Raw genomic sequence first — 20,985 nt, 5'->3', positions numbered from 1 at the left:
AAAAAAAAAAAAAAAAAAAAAACCGAAACCCGCAAAGCATAGATATATGTGGAGATCGCCACTCTACACTAATTATAATAATAACTCCTAATTTTTATTTGTACTGTACATAATAGTTATTCGTATCATACTTCTTGAGTTGCCATTTTATGTAATTTATCCTAAAACTTAACGAATGTAAGAATGTTAGATCAAAAGCACAAAATTGAAATATAGTTCGTCATCGACCATCGAAGTGTTAACAACGACTCACTTAGTACCGCATCACCACCAAATATACTTATTATTTTTTGAAAAATATGGAAAAACGTGAAAAGTTTTCTATATTCGTCACAAAATGACAAATCTACCGAAATGGTGATTTGATTGCTTACGTCTACTATGCCATTGTTGCCGATTATATGTACAATAGATTTTGTCACATAAAAAGGCTTTGTTTTCAAGTTTCTCACACGTGAATTTCGCATCATAATAAAGACACGTATCACATTTAAGAATATCCATAATATATAATATACGCGTGTGTTTCTATAATACAATAAAAACTGGTCTGCACAAAGCACGAATGACGCTGACGAACAACGAAAGATATGCAAATTCAGTTAGTCGGCAACTGGTTTCTCTTCAGTATGAGGCTTGTTAGACTCAACTTACTGAGTGGGCTTGGGCTAGTTATAGATACTAAATAAGAAACTGAAGACAGTTGTTGCTCAGCAAGCATTTGACCATAATTTTAGTCTCAGTGAAAGTAAGTACTATTACCAGAGCAACATTCTTCAGATAGTTTACAACCAAAAGGATTTCAGCGTCACACAAGCCGGAATTACATTAACTCTCCTCCTCTGCTTGGTATTGACTCATTAAGGTTTTTGAACTGGAAATACCGTCATTATGTTTTCAATGAATTCAATTTAGGAACACCTTTGCCAAATACATATTTATTAGAACTAAAGCGGTTTTACTACACTGGTCTAATTGTATGCTATACATTCATAAATAATATGCTCCTTATTCTAAAAGTAACTTGTAGATTGGAGCATTTTCCGGTTTCGATTATGGTTTTAAAATGCAAATTTATGTATTGTGGGAATTGAAAATTAATTCAATAAATTATCATCCCATATATTAAATAATGTTGACGTATATGAAATCAGAGAGATAAGAGCAAATGAGACAAATTGGTTAATCAGCCGTATTTAGTGAATAATCGTTTATGTTTATAAAACTGAAAGCAATTGCGCATTGATAATCATATTTTCTAGTATATTGAGGCAAGTATTAAAGTAAACCAAATAATCGACTATAATATTAATGATAGTTTAATCTGTGCATACACCTTGGTGATCAGAATGAAAAACGAAATTTGTTTCACGACGGGTTTATTCAATATATCATCCGTTTATGAACAGAGCTCTATCCATACCTTTCCATAAGCCTGGTATATCCATTAAAAAAATTTCGATCTTCATGTTGACTTTAATCCATATACAGGTTGCATCGTATTTTATTCTCTTTACTGGCGTAGACACCGCTTACGCGATTATAGCCGAGTTAACAACAGCGCGAGTTAATAATGTAAAGATTTTCTATTTTATTTTTACATTTTTATTAACAAACCGTCTTCTTACAACTCCCTCTTCTTACAGCGTGCTTATAATAGACTTAAGACTACTTATATAGTTGTGGTTTGTTGATAGGGATGTACTGCTGCATTCTTGATAAGGATGTTCCTATTGCTTTCCTGATAAAGATGTTTTCACTATTTTCCTAATAAAGATGCTTTTGCCATTTTTCTGACAAAGATTAGCCGATGTGCCGCTGTGGGTCGTCTAATCGATAGTAATATTTGTTGAGGTGATAAGCATGTTTAACTATTGATATTTGATATTTGTATATATTCGTCTGTTTAGTTGATAAGAATTCTGGGTGAGCGATGTGTTCCTTAACTCCCGCCAGTCGTTTCTTCTTTTCGCAATGTGGTGCCAATTGGAAATACCAAGCTAAGATAGGTCTTTCTCTACCTGGTTTTTCCAACGGAGTGGAAGTGTTCCTCTTCCTCTCTTTCTTCCGGCGGGTATTGCGTCGAATACTTTCGAGCTGGAATGTTTTCGTCCATTCGGACGACATGACCTTGGCAGCGGAGCCGCTATCTTTTAATGCGCTGAACTATATCAATGTCGTCACATATCTCATACAGCTCATCGATCCATCGAATGGACCATAAATCTTTCTCATAATCTTTCATTCATCAAATGCTCTCATCGTCCATGGCTCTGCAACATATCTATAGCAGGACGGGAATAATGAGTGACTTATAGAATTTGGATTTTATTCACCGAAAGAGCACTTTACTTTCCAATTGCCTACTCAGTCCAAAGTAGCACCTGCTGGCAAGAGTTATTCAGCGTTGTATCTCCAGGCAGACATTGTTGTTAGTAATGCTGGTTTCAAGATAGACAATATTATCTATAATTTCGAAGTAATGAGTGTCAACAGTGAGGTGGAAGCCTAGTCGCGACTGCGACTACTGTTTTTTTTGGTGACAGGAGATATTTCGTCTTGCCCTCGTTCACTGCCAGATCCATTTGCTTCGCTTCGGCGCGGTTGTTGAGACCAATGATATCAATATCATCGGTAAACGCCAATAGCATTCTTATAGTAGATGGTCCTTCTCTATTTAGTCCTGCAGCTCCAACTATTTTCTCCAATAGTAACTGAAGAATGTACACGAAAAAGAGTAGCCTTTTCTGAAACCTCGTATTGTATCGAACGGCTCGGAGAGGTCCTTCCAGGTCGTGAGGGAGCTTTTTGTATTGCTGACGGAGCTTTTAGTATTGCCAACGTCAGTTTACATAGTCGTATTAGTTTTGCTTGGATATTAAATTCAGACATTGCGGCATAAAGTCAGCTCCTCGAGTAGATAGTGGTCCGAGTTGATGTTAGTACCTTGGAGCGTACGCCCGTTTATCACAACATGAACGATCTGGTTGGTGGCTTTCGATCCGAGGACAGCCAGGTAACTATATGATTTCTCCTATGCTGTAATCTAGTACTACAGATAAACATATTTCGTGCCCCGGCGAAGTCGATCAGCCTCAACCCATTTGGGGATGTTTCGTCGTGGAGGCTGAATTTACTACTTAGTGCCAAATATACCTTCTTTGCCCTCCCTGGCGTTAAAGTCGCCAAGCACGATTTTGACATCGTGACGGGGGCAGCTCTCATAAGTGCATTCCAAGCACTCATAAAAGGCATCCTCGGTCACATCGTCCTTCTCTTCCGTCGGGGCGTGGGCGCAAATCAGCGATATGTTGAAGAACGTCGCTTTGATGCGGATTGTGGCTAGACGTTCATTCAGTGGAGTGAATGATAGTACTCGATGACGGAGTCTCTCTCCCACCACGAATCCCACACCAAACTTGCGCTCCTTTATATGGCCACTGTAGTAAATGCCACAAGGACCTACTCGTGTCGCATTTCTTGGACGGTGGTAATGTCTGCTTTTATTTATAAGAGGACATCAACCAGCTGGGCAGCGGCTCCCTCTCAATTAAGGGACTGGACATTCCAGGTACATGCCCTCAATTCGTAGTCCTTGTTTGCTGGTTGTTTGTTCCTTTTCGTTGGGAGCGGGCCTAAAACTCTGCGCACAAGCCTGTGGAGGAGATGTTTCGCCTTCTCACTTTAGCTCGCCTTGAAACGGATGTTCTGAGGCTATGCAGAAGATAGTTGATCAAAGACCGGAGATCGTGACCTACTTGGGCCATGCGTAAAATAATCGCTTCTGGCCACTCATTTGCGTGACTTGCGTGAGTCATATGTCTCCATCCTCCAACCCATCTTTTATAGCATTGAATAACTTCGACGTTACTTACAAGTGTAGGAAATCCATCTCTCTGGTCTTCATAGAAAGCGTAAAATTGAAATTAACCTCTTTGAGTTAGTTTTATTGCACAAACAATGAGTAAATGAAATGTGGACAGTTTTCATAAGAGTTTAATAACGGTATATTCGGGCTATTTTTAAAGTAGTGTTCTGTGCAAAAAATATTTTTTCTACATTGGTATGACTGTCAGTGGCGATGATTGAAAATATTTAACAAGAAGTTTCATTAAGTTTTGTGTACGGAATAAAATTTCTGCTGTCGAAATGTTCAGAGTGGTAGAAAAAACCTTCCGAGATAATTGCTTGTCGCAAGGAAGTGCTTTTGATTGGTATACCTCTGTATAGGGGTGGGCAGACTTGCACAAACTGTTATTGTGTAATTATCGCAAAGAGTGAAAATTTTCAATGGAAATGTATATAACTACTGGCTTATCGGTTGAGTCGCATCCGACTTAGACAACAATGATGCAGACAAAACGTGCGCCACCGCCCAGCGCGAAGCGTTGGCATTCTAATAACAATAGCAACAACAAGCATTGACAAAATCTAGTAGCGATCCAAGCTGCTAAGTAGCTGTGAGGTGCTAAATCGTTGAATAGTGCAAATAAATAAACGAAAATCAAACATAATGAGAATATCATAATAATCATTAATATAGTCATAATTCCTGCTAACATAATGGATAAAGTGATAATTAAGTTCTTGGATATACATTCTGAAGAGCTTCGGGGGCGGCCCCCTCTGCGATTCACAGATCTTCAGTTTGCTTCATGCTTGATTAGAGGGGCACCACTGACATCAACGTTAGCTTCGGCTGTGAAGGGAGCGACTTTTGCCGACGTCTTCTTTAAACCGCAAGCTGGGACAGCCAAACCTGTTGGTGTATGCTGCGGCTGTCGCTACCACTCCGCTCTTGAATTTGTTTGAGCTGCTGGCGTTGTTGTTGCTTCTTCTAATATTGCTGTGTTTTTATTTATTTATTTCTTAATTTTATTTTTGTATTTTGATTCGTTATTTTCATTGTCAGAGTCGCCGTTGTTAGTGTTGTTGACGTATTTTGTTGTTTTTTTACTTCGTCACTTCGGATGATGATCACAACAACAATGCGCTTGAGGCGATAAAAAATCATATATAAATGTGAATTTGTCACAATGATTCTTGACAGTAAAATAACAAAATTTGCGCCGAACAGATCGATCGTCGAATGATCGCAAACAATTCGCAAGTCGAACAAAGAATTTTTTTCTAATAAAAGCTTGTGCGACAGTAATAATTGAAAGTGTGAATCGCACCCAGTGAATGCATTTTTTTCAAAACAGTATCAAGAAGTTTGAATAAAAAGTCGCCAACAGCGCAAAAAGTGTCAAAACAATTATTTGCTGTGATAATCAATTGATTCAACCTTGCGGATTTTTGAAAAACGAAAGCCAAATATTTGAAATATAAATCTTAAACAAATGAACTGGAACAAGGAGTGTTAACATTACAACAAAATTTGTTAAAAATTGTAAGGTGTGCCGTAGTTTTCTTGAATCAGTTACAAGGACATAACACAAATCGTTTTTGAGTGTCTTTGAAATTTAAATATTTGGAACAATAATTAATAAAAGCAGCAATGGCTAAAGTGAGTATTGAACAAACAAAAATAAATATTATTAGTTGGAAAAGTATTGCTTATTGGGCAAATATATTAAATTATGTTTTAAAGTGAATCAAAATTTTGGTTTGATTTTGGCCACAACTTTCGAATTTGAAAAGCCTGTACTAGGCGCATTTGTTCTACAAGTACCGATAATTGGAGTCAAAATCTGAAAATGAAATTAATATTAAAAATGTATACTTTTTATCTGCACAATTCTCCATACGAAAATATTCATAGAGTTAACCAATAAGAATGTTCGATTAAAAAAAAAAAAAAGTGTTAATCGATGAGTTTGCTCTTCAAAAATGATATTATAAGCATCTAAATAATATAATTAATATTACCTTGTGTATAGTAATAATTTATTTCGAGCTTGACAAATCTTAGGTCCACCCTTAGGATTGTTGGGAGAGTATAAGCACTCAGGGTCGTCAACTGCATTTTCACGTGTTTGTTGCCTTCCTGTTTCAGGATTGAACGCAAGCATGACAACAACTAAAGGGTGTTTCATTTCAAGGTTCCCAGCTTTATTTTTTGAAGATTATCCATTTCAAACGTTGGCCACGGCTATGCCTCATATAGTCCATCCGTTGAGTCCAATTTTCGATGACACGTTCGAGCATTTCGGCTTACATATTCATTGAGACAGAAATTATCCTCATCATCTTCAGTTGAACAAAATTCGACTCGAAAGCGTTGGATCTTTTTGGAACTTCTCAGTTTCGGCTGATATAATTTTCGAATTTCAGTTTTAGCGTTAGAGGATCATATTCTCGGGAAACATCGTGAGGATAACTTACTGTGCCCAATATGGTGATATGTAATTCTATTCATGATGGTGTATTTCATTTCCAGTTTGTCCTTGAAGTATAGCATAATTCGTTAATTGTTTTGGAGGAAGTCTTAGAACTTTAAGGATACTCGTACGAAGCGGTTATGTAATATTAGTAAGACCAAGGTTAGATGTTGCATTAAATCACGTTAGGCTCTTTAGCAACCTAATAGGTTAATCATTATCCTCATTCTTAGATACATCAATTTCTTGTTTTAGAAAGGCTTAGTCAAACTCCCAATACGTAAAAGTCACTGAAACTGAAGCAAATTTTAATTTACGAGCAGTGCAAAACCCATAACAGTACATTCTCTTCTGGCCAAGGTCACATCATTGCGATTATATTCTAATTTTTCGATAAATATCATTTTGTTTACGCCTCCAGCGGTTTGCATCTAAATAAACAGTTACGATTTGAAAAAAAAAAAAAAAAAAAAAATGGACGCTGTACATATATGTATATTCAGAGGCCACATATTGTGAGCGAAATTAAATGAGTGTTTGTCTTAAATTGGCGTTTTTCATATATCCATTGACGCGCTTGAAATATCTGCTTTGGTAAAGTTATTCGCGAGCGTGTTAGCGCGAATTTAACAGTTAATTTATTATCCAATTACAATGTGCATATTAAAAATGCAAGCCAAATTCGAAGGCAATTTCAAAGCGGATCTTCGGCCGCAATTTATGGCTGAACGATTTAAATCATCAAATTTATATGTCAATTTATAACTGTTTTTTGCAATATTTTCCAGTCAACAGCGCCATTCTAAGTGGATTAATTTGAGTTGGGCACCCGCAATTAAAATTTATATATTTTATTCTCATTAAGCTTGGCTGGGACACCGTTTTAGTGTAAAGCATTTGCTTTTATCGGTATTTGGATTGTGGTGCGACTGCTGCGCCGTTATTAATTTTAATTAAACCGGCACAATGATCTGCAAAAGATACTTTTAATACGCTGTAATTATATTTGAGTCAATGGCATGGAAAAATGCAAATATTAATTAATATTTGTGTTTATTTATTTTATTTTTTGATTGAATTTAAGTAGTTGCAGTCGATTTAGGGTAATTAAAGCAGTGGGAAGTAATCAACGCAATAGGGATCAGCACATAAATAATTGCTACGCCTTTGAGTTAACTTTGTATGCCTATTGACTTTAAAGTTCTTATCCGATATATTTTAATTGAGCTCTGGATTTCAATTAATTTAATTCATTTCTTTATTCTTTCAAAATCAATTGGGGGACACTTTAGTGAGTGACGGATTTGTAAAATTCTATGAGCAGAATTAATAATGACATAAGGCTCTCACGTCTTTTTAATTATGTTTTTAAATTAAAAATTAAATGGATGTGTCAGGCGGTCAAAACCCTTTGGGAGCCAGAGAAGGTAAAGTTTTTCCTGATCAATAGTCTTACTGTATTTTCACGTCAATATTAGAGGTCCACTTTCTTCGGGGATTACATCGTTACCTTAGGCAATAACCCATACGAAATTTGGTGAAGTTAGCTCTTCAAATAAAATAAGTTTTCGATGCAAGGACTTAAACTTGTAACGCAGATATTCGATATCGTAGTTTTCGAGAAAGCAGCAACTTCTTAGGAAGAAAAGGACGACTGAAAATTTCCAGATCTATATCTCAGAAACTGAGCGCCTAGCTTAATCAACTCTGCTGATTCCGATTCATGCCGATTCAGCCGATTCTGATCATTTATAAATATAGCAGCAGCTTAAGGGGGTATTCTAGTCTAGAGACTCGAATTTCGAGCTTTTTTCAACAATTAATAAAAAAGAAGCACTAGATATTTTTACCATCTGTTTATCATTTGTTTTTTAAACTTAGAAGAGCACACAAAATAAATTAAAAAAAAATTTTTTTTTTTCGTCGAGTTATGCGTCCTTGAAGGAAAGGGGTCAAAAAAGAGGCCGGGTCCTCATCGCCATGATTTCTACCCTTGTTGTTATCGGAAAAATAAAACAATGACATATTCTTAATGAGTACGAATGTCGCTATGTCATGAAGCAGCAAAACTAAGAAATTTTTTTTTTTCATAAAATGGCGGCTACTCAAAAAAAAGGTCGATTTTTTCACTAATTTTTAAATTTAGTCGATTTTTTTTTTAAATATTATAAATTTCAAATTTTTATGTTTTGTTGCTTCTAGTGATAGATATATCTTTAACGAATATTCATGCCAAATTTCAAATAAATGAACAGATTAGAACTTGAGATATTGCGGCTTCCGCATCAAAAAAAGGAGTTTTGAGAAAAACGCGTTTAAAGTTTTACGTTAAGTTTCGGGCAGCGTAATACCATAGATAGATAGATAGTTCGCTCAAGCGGTCTAGTTGCCCCTAAAGTGGCTATAATTTTGAAAATAGTTTGAGTTTTGAAAAATCCGTTTAGGGAAATATTTTTGAATATCAAAACTATCGAATTATGAAAAAAAATTCGGTTTTTTCAAATTTATAGACTAGAATATCCCCTTAAGTCGGTATACCTCAGTAGTTCGTAGAGTGTTTGATAATGTATGATAATATCGAACAAAGAATTTGTCTCAAATTTAGTATTTCTAACCAAATTTCGTGTGATGAATCGTTACGATTATTGGAAAAGATTTTCATTGATTCAGTTTTATCAAAAACACAAGCCTATAAGTTGTACGAAACCTTCAAGGACGGTCGAGAGATCGTTGAAGACATGCAGTTCTGGACGACCTTCGACCTATTCAACTGATAAAAATATGAAGGATATGGTCCCTGCAAATCATCAGGCAAGTGTTGGAGAGATGGCAGGAGTGCTCGACATCTCTCCCGAGTCCATTCGCGTCAATTTGGGTATGAAACGCGTCTTGCTCGACTCTTTCCGATAAAGATGATTTTTTTTCATAAAGTGCACCGTAAACTGGTCTCTTTGGACATGCGTGATCATGTGAATTCTGATTCCACATTCATGGAGAGCATTATAACTGCCGATGAGACATGCAACAAAGCCGCTGAAAAATAAAGGTGCTATTGTTTTTTTTTCAATATCCGTGTTTGGTGCATCAGGAATTTGTTCCGGCAGGACAGATGGTCAGTAAGGAGGAGTTATATTGTTTGATTGAGAACATCCGTCGAAAATGGCCGGAAATGTGGAAGAACAATTTATGGATTTTACACGACGATAATGTACCATCGCATCGAGCCACAATTTTGACCAATCAACTATCGTATTCACCAGATTTGGTTCGTGTGATTTTTTCTTGTTCTGCAAACTGAAATTGTTGCTCAGTCGATCCCCTTTTCAGTCAAGAGATAAAAAAAATGTGTTAAGGAGCTGAAGGCCATCCCAAAAAGTGCTTATGAAAAGTGTTTCTGGGACTAGAAAGAAGTCGTTGCCATAAATGTTTTTTCTGGTTGGGATTATTTTGAAAGCGAAAAAATTGGTATTGACGAATAATTCAATATTTTGCGTTTTATTTACAAGTTCCGGGTACATTTTTGTCGCAATGTATATTTTATAGAGTATTCAAAACTTCTTTCGGGGCGTTACAAACTTCGTGGTAAACTTCCAGCGACACCTACCGTAATTATTATTTTATTAGCTATCTTATGTATACTTCTAGCCATACAAAAAAACATTTTTTCACATTTGTGCACCATTATTTCATTATGAAAGAGATGTGTTGATTCTCCTCACTTAAGTAATTATTACACTTTACTAATTTCCATAAATTGAAAGCAATTTGCTGTTAATATACCGTTAGTGAATAGTAAAAGCTTTAGCAGCCATTACATTCAATTAAGCTTCATAATAAATGTTGATATTTATAAAAATAGCATCAACAATGGTATAATTGAATATTATTAAGAAATAATGTTAAAAAAGTCTTTTGCATAGCCCTATCAATTAAAACCGTGTAATAAACGTATAAAATAATTACTTGTTGATTTTTTGCCCGCAATAGTTCCAATATTTAAATATTAAAACAACAACACTAGCTTGTCAATGCTCTTAATTGCCATAATATGTCCACTGTGTCTAAATTGTTGCTATTTTTTTCGTTTTATCACATATTTGCTGCACAGTTTATTATAGTTTGGTTCACTTTGTTGTTGTAAGTGTGTAAGTGTGTAAGTGACCATCTGTCATTCGATATATGGCAAGTTAGCCATGAGCTATATATTATATTTATGCGCCATTCAACCCAATTCAAACATATTTATATGTAAGATAATCTGTTGATGGTTTCTAAAGAGCCACCGCTGCGCATTAAGGGGGGTCTTAAGGCATGCATAACAGCACAGCTTCACTATTATTGAAGAAATGTTATAAACAATTAATACACATAAGTGTTGGCTGCAGAAAAAACAAATGAATTAACATTTTATCAAGTTTCGTTTCAAATTTGTCTTTAATATTAATATCTTTAATTTGTGAAGATAGATTATGCGCAAACCGTTTGCCTTAAATTTGCAGTTTACTGAACATTCTTGTCAGCAAATTGACACACCCTAGCTTCCGCAAGCATATGGCTGCACATCCATAATAACCGGTTGCATAAACGAGCTTCTGTGGCCAACGCCGCCCTGTGTTTTTTTTTAATATACATTTTTTTTAATGAATGCAAATATTTACAATTTGTCGCTCGTGCTTGTGCATCTCTTCGTGTTTTTATAATTTCGATATCATTTATTTTTTATATCGCTTCGTAGCTGTACTTTGTTATTGATATACATTTTTTGCTAATTACTAAATTATTGCCCGCTGTCAACAAACTCGGTAATCGATGTAAGCCAATATTTGTTTTGACCTGAAGATTTGAACTCGAAATATCGAGCCTAAAGCAAGTTCATATGCAAATGGCTGCGTTGATATTGTGGACATTTCGCGTGGCAGTAAATTTCAGTTGAATTGCTGATTCATAAATATTCATAAAAGTTGTATACACACTTGTGTGACATGGCACTACCTACAAAGAAAAGTAGAGTTAGATTTAATTTAGTGTCTTAGTACTGTTTGACTTTTTGAATCACCTCAAATATTTAAATATAAGTATAAATATATTAAATATAAACATGAAAAAGTTTAACGGTGTGATATCACACGATCTGCTCCTTCAATAAGTCCATTGATGTGTGAGTAGTGGCGCGGTTTTGTTCAAACCAAATATCTCCAAGATCACGAGCTCCAAGTAGTCGGTTATCATCACCGGCAGCATTTTTCAAGAATTATCGATACACAAACCATACCAAACCGTTTGAAATGGCAGCTCTTGAATCTCATCAGGTTGCTCTTCGTCACAAACGTGGCGATTTTGCTTATATACAAACCCATAGAAATAGTCCTTATCGCTGAAAAAAATTTGGGTCGAAAACGTCGGATCTTCTTGAAACTTTTCAAGACCCCATGAATCAAATCGATGTCGTTTGGAGAGGTAGAAGTGCATCAGTTCTTACACAAGCTGTATTTTGCATGTATATTTCGATAAAATAATCTTGCCATAAAATGCTTCAAGTCATTCCATACGTCAGTCTGAGCGACTCTGCACCATCTTCGTGTATATTCAACTTCGGCTGGTATATATTCTTCTCAGCGCGTTGGAAGTGGTCTAATCGGTCGCAGATTATCCAGTAATGAATGTTTGGCCTCAAGATGGGTGATGGTGTTGCGAATAGTACTCTTAAAGGGCCATAAGTTGAGTGTAGCGCTCGAAACACATTCTTTACAGAACGTGAATTTTCGTATTACAGTTGACGATGACAAAGTGTGAAACAATCCTGCTCAAAAATAACTTCAGATTATCTTCAAAACAAAAAAAAAAAAAAAAAAAAAAAAAAAAAAAAAAAAAAAAAAAAAAAAAAAAAAAAAAAAAAAAAAAAAAAAAAAAAAAAAAAAAAAGAGATTTGCTTGTTGCACGTTGGCCAAGTTTTGTCGTTTACATATGTTAACACAATAAGACGAGCATCTCAATGATGAGCGAAATGTCAATTACTTATCTAATTCACCAACAATTAAGACCTACCTTGGTATTAGAATGTTCTAATTCTAAAAGTTTTCAGAATACACTAAGATATGTTCTGAAAATGCATTAAAATTAGTTCTTATTTAGAACAATACACCTCGAAAACAGATCGAGCATAGTTGTCGTGGTATGTCAACGTAAGGGCCCGATTCTGTTCAAAGCCAAATACTTCGTTTAGTGTTAATGCTATAAACTTCTGATTTTAATATATAATTGTGTATATATTTATGTATGGGTGTGTCTGTTACCAATATTGGTTAATTGCTGTAACCTGTTGTGGTTCCATTTATCCTGGGTTGATGGGTTTAATTAATGTGATGATTCGGTGTTTCTTCTCTTCTCCACTTTGAATAAGAATGTCTTACTGCTTTGTTTACTTGTAATGTACTTCATTTTGCAATGTGAACTAGTGTTTGTTTTATGCTTTTGTATAAAGTTGTCTCTGATTTCTGTTCACTTTATACAAAGTTTTTCCTTTTAAGGCGGGATGGTATACTCTTGCTTCAGAAACGTTTTTTGTATTCTCTTTCACCTGTTGAGTGAAGTTGGGGCGGTTGATATTCCTCTGCATTACGCCTTTATTACTTTATGTAATTTGTGGAGATAATGCAGAGGAGTAATTGTTTGGATTAAAAAATAGTGTTACTAACATAACTATTGGTCTTGACTTTTATACAATTTTCGTAAAACATATGCTATGGGTATTAACTTGAGATTTTCTCTCATAGAACATTGAAAATTAATGACTCAAAATAAGGTATTTCTTCTCGACGCAAAAAATTACTTACTTTTCAAGTTGTGTGTAAGGAAAAACCGATAATTATTGTTTGGAAAGTCCCTCAGTAATATATCGTCGATGTTAAGCAATTTTGCAACCCACAAGCAATTAAATTTGTATTTAGTTAGTAGGTTCTGTCGTCTGAGCACTTAGCTATATCGTTTTACTGATAGCCATCGTGTCCACAACTAATGATTACAAGCAAAACTATACTTTAACACTTCTGGGAAATTAAATACGAGCTTATTATTAAAATAAAAAACAAGAAATAAAGCAAATCCTTAAGGCGGGGCTTTAACAGCATAAATCTTGCGGCAACATTTAGCGACAGCTATAATCAAAATTTCTAACAACTAATTATAAAGTCAATGAGCTGCGAATAAAAGTGATATGCGGTAATAATATCTCTATAAACAGCCGAGGCAAATATGAAGCTTGGTTGTGGCAAATGAGAGTTCGTGTAGTACGAATTAATCAATCTCGTGTTGTCGAAGTAGTAATCATTACACAAAGTTGAAACTAGTGGTGCGCAGATTAGCATACTTTTACGTAGCGCGTATCATAATTAATGCGAAAATGCTCGTGACTTCCAAGCGCTGATATTAAATCTCCATCCGGCATTTGTGGGGTTGTGGGAATATTGTGTGCACAAATGTATTCGTGCAGTTGAGATCACGTGTCTGTTGCATGCAGTTCAGTGCCTTCAGTGCCTTCAGTGCCAAATGTTTTTGCTGGCTGTTTAACAAAAGCACTAAGGAGGCGATGGCGTATGAGTGACTTATTAACAATACTTAAAAATGTTTGACACCGCACCCAAATTTTCAAACGAAGTACTAATAATATTAACAGCTTTAAGGCGTTAGGTGATGGGTTCAACTGCAAATTTGTATGCAAACTATGCTATTTGCTATTTATAAGTTAACGGCTATAATGGCGTAAGCGGTGTCTACGCCAATAAAGAATTATAAGTTAACGAAGTGACTTAACACACAATTAGTGGAGGCAACAAACCATTGATTCATTAAAGTTTAAGTAAAAATCATTAGTTTTAATGCTTAAAAGACAGCTAATTTGTTAACTGAAGTTATTTGCTATACTTTACAGTAAAAGAGTTTGTTAAAAATGCTAGTTGTTGAATAATCTCATTAATATAAAATTAATATATTACAGCTGTACAAAAGTGATTTATAAGCGCTAATCGCAATCAATTTATATATATTTTTCGGCATAACTTAGTTTTAATTTATTCTTGTTTTTACAAATTATTGCCATTAAAATAATTTATTTAAGCTGTCTGGCCAGTCTGACAATGGCGTCCATGAATTCAAGACATTAAATTGTTGCTGTTTCTAAAGAGCGCCTTAAAAGCGTGATTTTATTTTTTTTATTTTTATAGTTTGTTTAATGAGTTTTTGCCAAATCCGCATACGTCACATTAGCAAATTTCATATGTGTGTCTTCACATAGCGACTCAGCAACGCAACACCCATGAGAATTTCATAATAAAAGTGAAACAAAAAACTTTTAATGGCCGATAAAAAGTACGCAAAACCAAAAACTGAAACAATAAACAATATTAAAAAAACTCAAAAAAAAAAAAAGTAGTTATAGAAACCAGATTTTTATTCAACGCTTCAACGCTCAAAAAATCCGTAAAAAAAAAATAAAATAAAAATCGAGCTACAACCTGTCGGACGTCTTGAAATTTATGCAAATATATACCGATTTTTGCAATGCAGACAATCCGGCTTTATTGGAAACAGCTGCTTGTGGACATTAAAATTTTACGGCCCAAGTAATTTTTTTTCTAACAGCGCTGTGATTGTTATCACACATACCGTTGCAGCGCTATAAAATTGTTTATAACGGACTTTTGGCGGCTTCGAATCAATTTACATCAACAGCCCCTTGTCTCAATAATTAATTGAATAATTTCGTGGAGTGAAGCAGCCTTTGCAATAATATTCTTAAATTAAGATCTCAGCTTTGACTAGTCTTACCTCCTTAATCAACGGTAATTTTAATAAGAGCAGCAAAATAGTTTGTTATTGAATTCAGCCACAACAAAAAAAAAAAAAAAAAAAAACATTAAATTGGTTACGCCGAAGCTATAAACTCCTTCACAAATACAAAAAATTCCAAGCAAGACTTGATTTTTATTGTTCCGTTTATATAACAGGTATAAGTAGCTTCTTAACGAGAAATGCTAGTGAGCAAAATTTCAGACCGATATTTCAAAAACTGAGACCCTATCTCGTGTTTATATACAGTAAGATAACCACAATTTGTATATATTAAACACTTAGACAATATTTAATAAAAATGTTTTAGTTGCAAGAAAATAATGAAACGATTTTTTCACTCTTTCCAGTTTTGCATCATCGCTTTCTGCATTCTGGCGCCGCTGGCTAGCCTCAACGTCGGCGTGCAAGCACAGGAAGGCGTCAACAATTACCTGGACGTGGAGACGCCGAACTTTTTCCAATACAACTCGCCACTGCGACGACCAGAAAGTCTGCGCTCGCCACAGTACTTCGATTTCCTCAGCACACTGTATCGTCGTGATGCTGCCAAAGCGGATCTATTCCGTCCGTACGTGAGATCACGTCGTGCCGCAGCCGATGCACCGCTCACTGTACCCTTGGATGTGTCGCTTTCGCCGGTGGCTGCCGTTGCAGCGTCTGGCGCTGCGCCACTTGATGAGCGTCCACGTCGTGCCATTGTCTTCCGTCCGCTATTCGTCTACAAACAGCAACAGATTCGCCGGGAGGAGCTGTCCAAACATCGCCGTCGTGTGTGAAGTGATTGCGACAAACAGCACAGGGTCAGCGACCGGTTCTTGGTTGCATGCCTCTGAAAAACACTGCGATCTTATTATATTATTATTTTTTTTGTACTCGTATTTTGTATATTTATGTAATTACACTTTGTTGTTGACATCGCTTGCCTATTCTTACATTCACCAGGCACCGACTGGCGTTCCCCATTTCTTCTTTATCGCTTAACATGAATACAACTCTCCCTTTCACCAATTTCCGCTCTGCACATCTTGTCGCCTTAATTTAAAGAAATCAAAAAACCTAGCATAAGCGAGAACTTCGTCACTAAACATTGGCCATCGAAAACTTCAAAAACCCTTTTTTCTGTACATAATTATTTACATGTGTCTTTACATATGTACTTAGCAAATTAGAATTAACACTTTATTGTCTAAGTATTTCGAAATTAAAAATGTTACATTCTCCTTATAATTGAGTGCAGCATACTTTTAGGAGTGTGTATTTGTTACTAGCAAACGAAGCGAGCGTATTTTTAAGACTTGTTGAGTTGTGAACTAAAAGATAAAAAATAATTAAAATTGAATTGTTGAAATTAATTCGATTATACGAAATGGAAGTGCACTCAACCACAATATTTGCCTTGTAAAACGAAAAATATGTATATAAATAAATAAATAAAATTGTATATCTAAAAAAATCTTAAAATATATAACTTTCTTTTAAGTTTATTAGTGAGGCTTTCATTTTATTGGAAAACAAGTACAAACTAAAAACGGAAAGGAAAAATGATTTAAGCGTAATCAGGACACACTTGATATTTAATTGGGTATCTCAATGTGAAATTATATGTTTTTTTTAAGTCAGTTTTTCTTTGTTGAAACCTCTACTTTCTGATGGTATAAACAAGAAAAAAACGCACTGAGCTTATAAGACTCTTCACAAATACAACATATCCCCTCCAGATGTTACACTTTCGTTGTCCTCATAACTTTCGTATGGTCTTAACATCAACCACCAGATCACCACTATGGAACTTACAAGGGAATGCTTAGGTCTTGAAACTTTCCGTTAGTCACCGCATCTTTACGGAGTATTACCCCTTTCGACCAGCTTCTCAAGCACTTCACTCACACATTTCGGCGTCTTTCTGGTGTCGACCGCAACATTGTGAGGAATGCCTTTTCTATATTGTGACACAACAGTCCTTATCGTACCATCGTATTTCTTGGACGGCGGTGTTGTCAGCTTTTACGTCTGCAAAGGCATCCAGCAACGTCCCAATTTATGGAGCGAACATTCCAGGCGCTTGCCCCTAAATCACATTTCTTATTACGTTTTTTGTGGTCGTCAACAAAAGTGCAATCTTTCATACGCGGCTGTTGCTTCTTCTTCATTAGGACTGCTTTCTGCGTGGCGCACAACCTCGCTGGGCGAGTGGTATTAAGTTTTCTGTTGTTCTGCTTGTTTCAAAATCGACGCTCATTCGCAGTCGCACCTCTAGTGAACAGACGCTGTAATTAGACTTCAGCGAACCCTTAAAACGAATATATTAACATATACTGTTGTTATTTGAGAGATTCTCAGTACCCTTATATTACCATAGTTGTCACATTAACACCCATTCTTCTATTTTGTAGACTACAATTTAGATTTCGCCTCGCCATGGAAACCTACAAATACTCTGAGGGATAAGTTGTCTTTAATAAAAACTCGTTAGGTTCAAAATGTGACACATTTCCCCACTGCAGGAAGCAAATTGTCCATATAAGTTTATGTGATAGTCTCTTTGCTCAAATGAAATCTGGGCGACAACAAAATTGATATGGTGGCATATCTACTATATAAATCGTATGTCAGTCATAATTAATGAAATTAAATTATGAAGTTCCCTCGAAAATTAGAAATATCTGCATAAAAATCAAATAAAATGTTTGATACACATGTTTTTTGCTTAATACCTTAATGTTTCGATTTCGAATGAGAAACAGGATGAGCAGCACCATGCAAAAAACCATCAAGATTTAGCATAATACATATAAATCCTAATAAATGGTTGATATATATTAATTTATTTTGTTTACGATTTTTATATGATTCAATATTCTTTCCAAAATAGTTGTTTAACTTGAAATCGCTTCAGTGAGGTAGAAATTGTGAAGTTTAAACTTATAACAAGTATGGACATTTGCATTCGAATTAATATATTTTATAGAAACGATATTGTAAAAAAAAAATTTGAACTATACCGCAGTGAGACTTCGATTTTCTCACATGAGAGAAAGAGAATAATCATTTTGTATTGCCTAGTTAAGGACAATGTCTACATCCATTGTCCTTGAGATTCGTTAGGTCATCCTGAGACCTTCTAAATATTTATGAAAAAGTAAAGAGGGGCTAAGTTTGTGTGTAACCGAGCTCTTTAAACTCTTGGTAGTTGTAATAATAAGAAAACTTAGTTTTATTACCATACTAGATGACCCTTCTACGCTTTGCTGTGGCTGATACAGAAATTGTACTACTGTCTTATGATTTTCAGTCAGCCCTTACAGATTTGGGGACTGAGGAGACATAGTTAAATTGTATTAGTATACAACACATGGATCAAAAAGTATTTCGTGTGTTGATAAAGCATTTCTTTTTGGGGGAAAACTACTGTTGAATTTAGGCTCTCAACCGTTGAAAGGAGATTTGCTGCGTGCGAAAGATCTGAGCAAAGTGGCTGCCGAGCAAGTTCATAACCCTACAAAAACAACGATATGCTGATTCTGAGGAGTGGTTGAGTGCTTTTTAATTCTAATAAAATCGAATTTTTGCGTGTGTGTCCATAGGAGCATGGCTCCATCATTTCACATTGAAGTCCAATCGACAGTCAGCTTAGTGGATTGCACATTATGAACAAGTCTTCAAGCGCGAAGAGACGGAAAAGTCGACTGGCGAGGTCATGGCATCAGTCTTTTGGGATGCACAGGATCTTTAAAAATGAAAAAAATACGTTTTGTGGTTGAAGCCTAAATAGTTGCACAAGGGAAAAAACTGAAAACTGGATTTTTGGCAAGCAGTTTTACAAAAAAACTAAAAATCCTTCGTCTAAGTCTTAACGTATTGTTCTCAATTTCGTTTGGATATGGCGAAATAAACACTTTTACGCGAGTGGTGATGATTTTACCGAAATGATCGATTTTTGTGGGTCTAAAAATTCAGTTTTTGCACTCTAAAAAAAAAACGTTTGTTTCAAGTAGCCTGTAAAAAATTAGATCGATAGGTCACATGGTTTTTGAAAAACCTTGCTCACCGCAGAGGTACTTTTTAAAAAACATCATTTTGAGATAAACGCGACTACTGACGAGCTGTCGGCACCTACTGTAGACAGTGTAACTTTAGTTATAGTGCTCAGCTCTCTATTAAATTTGGAAGAAATAATCTTAAAAGGATATACTTCTAATATGTGTGGAGTAAGGTAAGGCGAATGTTCGAAAACTCCGATTTATATTATATTAGGCTAAGTTTTCGACCGATTTTACCAATTTTAAGCACAAATATACATGGATATGATCTAAGCACGCTTTTTCATCTTCATTGAAATATTTTACATATTCCCCGGTACAAGCGGTTTAAGTTAACTGAAAGTTCGAAAATCGTTAAATATTTTCAAACCACAAGGTGACCCTTCTTAAAGTGATTCGCGTTGCCAAGTTAGATTTTTTTATCTTAATGTTCAGCTTTGTTATGTCGCTATATACGTTTTCGATTAATGGCCTTTTGTGAGCGTAGCAGGGGTTTAATTTCGCCCGTCTACGAATTTGCCACATAACATGTGTACCAAGTTTCATCAAGATGTTTTAATTTTTAAAGTTTGTTAGCTGCAAATATCATGATTTCGACTAATAAAAAGTCATATTGTTTGTGTATTCCATTGCAAAAATGCTGGCTAAAAATTTTGGGCACTCTATGTTATCGCGGACTCTTTCTCAAAGTGCAAGGTATAATAATGTAGAAAACTCAGGATATATATAATATGTGAAATGCTCAGGTTAGGAACTTGTTCAGCGATCAATTCTAGAAGTATTTTATTTATAGTTTTTACAATTATTCTTCTGTCACTATCCAATAAGAAATCAATCGAAATCAATACTGTTGTGCGTATCTAGAAAGTTAAAAACTCATGTTTAGAATTAACAATATTTTTTTTATGGTTTTTGATGCAAATGCTTAAATTCCGATTGAATCAATTTCCTATAGGGATTTTCGTGATAAACAATATCGTACAATATTTTTAGGCGCAGTAAAAACTCTTATGATAAAGTACTTTCAGAGATGGCTAATATAATTAATTCATACTATCTTAGCATTGACTGGTTTTAGATGTTTAGATATCTTTTCAATCTTAGCTCTGAGCTGCTCCCTGATATAAAGTCAACCGTTACTTTCCGAAATCTGTATGTTAAGAACATATCCTGACATATATAACTATGGTAAGCAATGACCAAAATTGATCCGTACATTCCCATTGACCTAAAATACTCCATAACGTGTTCTGAAGTCAAAAATGCATTCAATCTGTTCATTTGTTTTTATTTCTCGCTTTTGCTTAATGTATTGCATACAATCTCTTTGGTCGACTTTATATAATGTTACATTTCAACAAGAAAAAACGTTAACTTCGGCTGCACCGAACCTAATATACCATTCACAGGCGCATTTATTTTAAGATATATTGTCAAATGAAATGTTTTTTTTAATTTGGAAACAGTTCTGTAATAGAAAATTGTTTTGATCGCATGTAGAAAAAGAATATGAAAGCAGAATTATCAATTGTACTATGTATAGGTTGTCAAAAAAAGTCTTGCGGTATTTTCGCTAGTTGGCACTGAGCGCGCGTAGTTCTAGTTTTATTCGTCGCATCGGGTCATGCTATACTTTTTTGGAAAGCTCGGCATATTTACAGTACTACTACGATAAGGGAAAAATGTATCCGAAGCCGTCAATAAAATTTGTGTAGTTACACACTGATACAGTTTCCATTTCCACCGCACAACGATGGTTTCAACGTTTTCGTTCT

The 20,985-nt window shown here is 35.2% G+C and overlaps 1 protein-coding gene across 1 annotated transcript; it reads left to right on the top strand.

Moving 5' to 3' along the window:
• The first annotated feature begins 5,048 nt into the window (after window positions 1-5,048).
• On the top strand, window positions 5,049-16,225 carry LOC108978930. Its single transcript, XM_018949449.1, has 2 exons — window positions 5,049-5,509; window positions 15,518-16,225. Exons 1-2 carry the CDS (start codon window positions 5,501-5,503, stop codon window positions 15,944-15,946), a joined length of 438 nt encoding a protein of 145 aa, XP_018804994.1. The 5' UTR covers window positions 5,049-5,500; the 3' UTR covers window positions 15,947-16,225.
• The last annotated feature ends 4,760 nt before the right edge of the window (window positions 16,226-20,985 follow it).

This window comes from Bactrocera latifrons, unplaced genomic scaffold, assembly GCF_001853355.1.
Source record: "Bactrocera latifrons isolate USDA-ARS-PBARC rearing strain unplaced genomic scaffold, ASM185335v1 scaffold_13, whole genome shotgun sequence".
NCBI lineage: Eukaryota > Metazoa > Arthropoda > Insecta > Diptera > Tephritidae > Bactrocera > Bactrocera latifrons.
Note: the sequence above shows the minus strand (reverse complement) of the source record. Positions and strands in the feature narration are given on the sequence as shown.